At 62.8% G+C, this 4,075-nt stretch overlaps 1 protein-coding gene across 1 annotated transcript; it reads right to left on the bottom strand.

Moving 5' to 3' along the window:
- Positions 1 to 57: 57 nt before the first annotated feature.
- LOC113208623 (facilitated trehalose transporter Tret1) lies at positions 58 to 3,313 on the bottom strand. The gene is made up of 2 exons (XM_026425701.2): positions 3,137 to 3,313; positions 58 to 1,696 (listed from the first exon to the last, which is right to left on the bottom strand). Exons 1-2 carry the CDS (start codon positions 3,213 to 3,215, stop codon positions 246 to 248), a joined length of 1,530 nt encoding a protein of 509 aa, XP_026281486.1. The 5' UTR covers positions 3,216 to 3,313; the 3' UTR covers positions 58 to 245.
- Positions 3,314 to 4,075: the final 762 nt, after the last annotated feature.

Genomic DNA, 4,075 nt, shown 5'->3' with positions numbered 1-4,075 from the left:
TAATTATTATACGAATGCGGGCGACGAGCGCAGAGCAATGACTAGCACGTGGTAAGATACATTTTAAAACAAAGGTTAAATACAATATTAATATCAGAAAAGGAGACGATAAAATAAACAATACGGTCCACAACCACACAAAGACACAAAAAGATATACATTTAAACAAACACACGGAAAATGTAAACATGCATTATTGTCATTTTGGTTTACGCTCTCTTGAAATGGGCGTCTGAGACACATTCTCAGACTATGCTGTCGGCCTTGCTGACCTTCCTGGGCGCGGGCGGGGCGCCGCCCTCGAGCTGCGCGACGATGTCGTCCACGGCCCTGCCCTTGGTCTCGGGGATGGTGAGGCGGATGAAGACGACGCCCGCCGTGCAGCAGCCGGCGAAGAGCCAGAAGCAGCCCGCCGCGCCCAGGGCGTTGGACAGCGTGGAGAAGAACTTGGCCACCAGGAAGGCGAGCGTGAACAGGGCGCCGAGCCCCGCCTGCGAGGCCAGGGCGCGTAGGTGCGCGGGGAACACCTCGACGAGCAGCAGGAAGGGCGCGGGCCCGCTGCCCACGGCGTACATCAGGATGTAGAAGGAGAGGCAGACGACGGGCACCCAGCCGGGCATCAGGCCCGGCCAGCGGAAGCAGGCGCCCAGCAGCCCCAGCGCAGCTGCCATGCTGCCGTACGACGCGAACAGCAGCGGCAGGCGGCCCAGGCTGTCGGCCAGCCCGCAAGCCGCCACCGAGCCCAGCAGCTGCACGGCCGCCACCACCACGGAGGCCACGTCGGGCCGCAGCGTGCTGCCCGCCATGTCGAAGATGCTGTTGGCGTAGTTGAGGATGGCCGTGATGCCGGAGAACTGCTGCAGCGCGAGAAGGCCCAGGACGATGACGAGGGCGTGCCGCGAGCCGCGCGTCGCCACCAGGTCGCGCGCGTTGACGGTGCCGTGGCCGCCGCCGCCGTCCGCGTCGCTGCGCTTGACGGACGCCTTGAGCGTGCTGAGCTCGCCGTCGACGTCCCCGCGCCGCGGGTCGCGCAGCCACATGAACGAGTCCATGGCGCCGCGCTCGTCACCCCGGCTCAGCATGTACATGGGGGTCTCCGGCATGCAGAAGAAGAGCGCGAGGAACGCGACGGGGAAGGCGGCGCACAGCAGCGCCAGCGCGCTCCAGCCCACCTGCGCGCCCAGCGCGTACACGTACAGGATGCCAGCGTTGATGAAGAGCGGCATGTACGAGCCGAGCTGGCCGCGCAGCGCGTCCTCGACCACCTCGCCGACGTACATGGGGCACACGATGAGCACGCCGCCCATGCCCACGCCCAGGATCGCCCGCCCGGCCAGCACCGACATCAGGATGTTGTCGACGCCGCCGTCCTCGAGCATGACGGGCTCCGCCGATGTCGCGTTGACGGCGTCCTCCGCTTCCACGGCGACGGCGGCGTCCATGTCGCGCCAGAGCTGCGGCAGCAGCAGGATGAGCCAGCCGGCCGCGAGCGGCACGGCGACGAGCAGCGCCGACAGCCGACGGCCGAGGCGCTCCGTGAGCGGGCCGAAGAGCGCGGCGCCCACCAGCCCGGCGGGCCACACCACGGCCGCCACCCAGGACAGGGCCTCCTCGGAGCAGCCCAGCGCGCTGAGCCGCGGCCCCGCCACGGACGGCCAGCCGCACGCGCAGCCGAACGAGAAGGCGATCAGGTTCACTGCGGCAGACAAGACAAAAGGATGCGGCGTTCAACTCCCTGCGCAAAGCCTCCGGAACACACCGACACCACCACCAACACCGCCCGCCAACCCCCCGGGGGCGCTACTGCTCGGTTTGGCAAGAACGCCAAGTCCAATCCTCGCGTTCGGGACGGGACGGGTCGGGGCGGCCAGGGTGGTCACGGCCTCGGCACGGCGCCGCCGGTGCGCTGCCGCCGCGCTGCCAGTGCGGTTAGCGCCGGGGGAGCCATATATCGTGGAGGGTGCAGCGGTCTGGTCTGGTCTCACCCCCCTGGTTAGTCCCCCCCCCCCCACCCCTGCCCGACCCCTCGGTGCGCGGTGAATCACACGTGCGCACATACGTAGCGTGTCCGCGCGTTTGGCTGAGCCACGTCCGGCCCGTAACGTGCGTGGGGGGCCCAGCGCAGCCCAGGGGGGGCGGGCAGGAGGGACACACAAGGGGAGCATATCCTGGAAATTAATTTAAAGGGGGCACGACGGCGTCGCGCGCGCAGTTTTTGCCGACGTATGTTGAACGCGAGCTTTATGTGGGTCGCTAGCAGACTCGTTAGTCGCTTTTTAGGAGCTACCCTCTTTCCCCGCGCTGCTCCCCGACCTCCCCCCCCCCCCTCTCCCCTGGCTTGATTCGCGAAATTATGCTGGAATCTTTTCGCTGCCGGCGGGAAGCGGGATCGTTTTTTTGTTTTTGTTTTTCCGCGTTTTTTTTTTACATTATTCCCTCCGCGCTCAGAATGTTAATAGCCGCCGAGGTACCTGCGATGATTTTCCCAAGTGGAAATTATCTGCAGAGGGCTTCGCGGGGGACGGACAACGCTTTTTTGCCCTGAAGTCGTTGGTGGTATGGTGCAGGAGGGGGAATCAATGGACGAGTTACTCGGGCGCTGAGGGAGAAAGGGAGAAACACCGGAAAGAGCGTCTGGCAGGGCGGTCCCCCCGAACAAATCAGTGCCGTGTATTTCTTTGTCGGTTGGAAATGTGGCCAGAAGCCCGCGTCCTTACATTTTCTTTGGGAATGGAAACGTTGCACACCACGCCGCCGCCGCCCCCAAGGCTACCTCCTCCTCCTCCTCCTCCTCTTTGCTCTTCCTCGCGGACAAATCGACAAATCGTTTGGTGTGCCGGGTAAGGTACTCAAACGATCCCGGCGAGCGGAAGTTTCATAATAAACCCGGAAGAGAAAGAAATGGAACTGCTTGTATGAGAATCGGACCTGACGGTTTGGGACATCGGATAGCTGACTGGCTGCTGGGGATATATCGGACACGAGTCGCCAACCACCATGACAGCTTCTCATAATCTGCTCGGACAACCGTTTCCGACTTTGGCGCTTTTTGTTTCCGACGCCACTTTTGGAGTTTCCATCGGACTTTGGGGGGCTGGGGGGCGATAGATAGGATGAACTGATGCAGCAAACTTACCGACTATCGTCGCGACGAACTGTGGGCTCTTTCCCGGCAGCCAGGCCGGGTGCGGGCGGGGCTGCTCGTGGCTGGTCATGGCGACGAGGAAGAGGAGGAGGACGTCCTCGGAGACAGAGTCTGCTCTCGCGGCCGAACGCCGGCTCTGCTCTGCATCCGTCGGGGAGGCGTCGGGGGGCTTTATAGGCCGCCTGCCCTACCGCCAAGGACGGCGACGACGGCGACCTGGGCGCGAGGACGGAGGCCCCCGGTGGTCGATGACGTCGGCGCGTCGTCACGGAGCGTCGCGGCGCCGGCGACGAACCCGGCGCCTCGTCGGCGTCCCCGCGGCCGCCCATTCGCCCGCCCCCTACGCCCGGGATGACGCTCCGCCACCAGGCTGGCTGCGCGCGAGAGCACGCCGTCGCCGGGAGCACGCCGTCGGCCGCCAGGCGCCCAGGTGAACACCGGGAGCTGTCGGGAGGGGGGGGGGGCGGCAGCGAGATGAGGCGCAGTGCGCGGTGGTCCTCAAATAAAAAATGCAGAAGGAAGGTCAGGTTGGTCACCACGTGAAGGGCAATCAATACCCCCTGTAACTTTTACAAGAGAGAGTAGGATATACTACTGACTGTCAATGTTTTAGCCCTACCAGATGTATTTCAAAAGATTTGCCAAACTTCAGTCTCGTCGTGGTGCAGGCTATTGTACCTTTCGTTAGCTTTAGTGTTACGCAACAGTTAAGTCTTTCAGTTCAGATTCAATCATTTTGCCCGTACACGCTATACGCAACAGTAAGTAACTAACACTGAGTTTGATGAGCGTGGCTCGACTACAGCTACCCGTACTACGCGAAACTTAGCTGTGTGTGTGTGTGTGTGTGTGTGTGTGTGTGTGTGTATGTACTACGGCGTAATGACAGTAGCCAGATGCTCCGCAGATAAGGCAGAGCTTCACCCACCC

Source organism: Frankliniella occidentalis, unplaced genomic scaffold, assembly GCF_000697945.3.
Source record: "Frankliniella occidentalis isolate FOCC.00 unplaced genomic scaffold, Focc_3.1 Scaffold73, whole genome shotgun sequence".
Taxonomy (NCBI): domain Eukaryota; kingdom Metazoa; phylum Arthropoda; class Insecta; order Thysanoptera; family Thripidae; genus Frankliniella; species Frankliniella occidentalis.
This window is presented reverse-complemented; position numbering and strand designations above follow the sequence as displayed.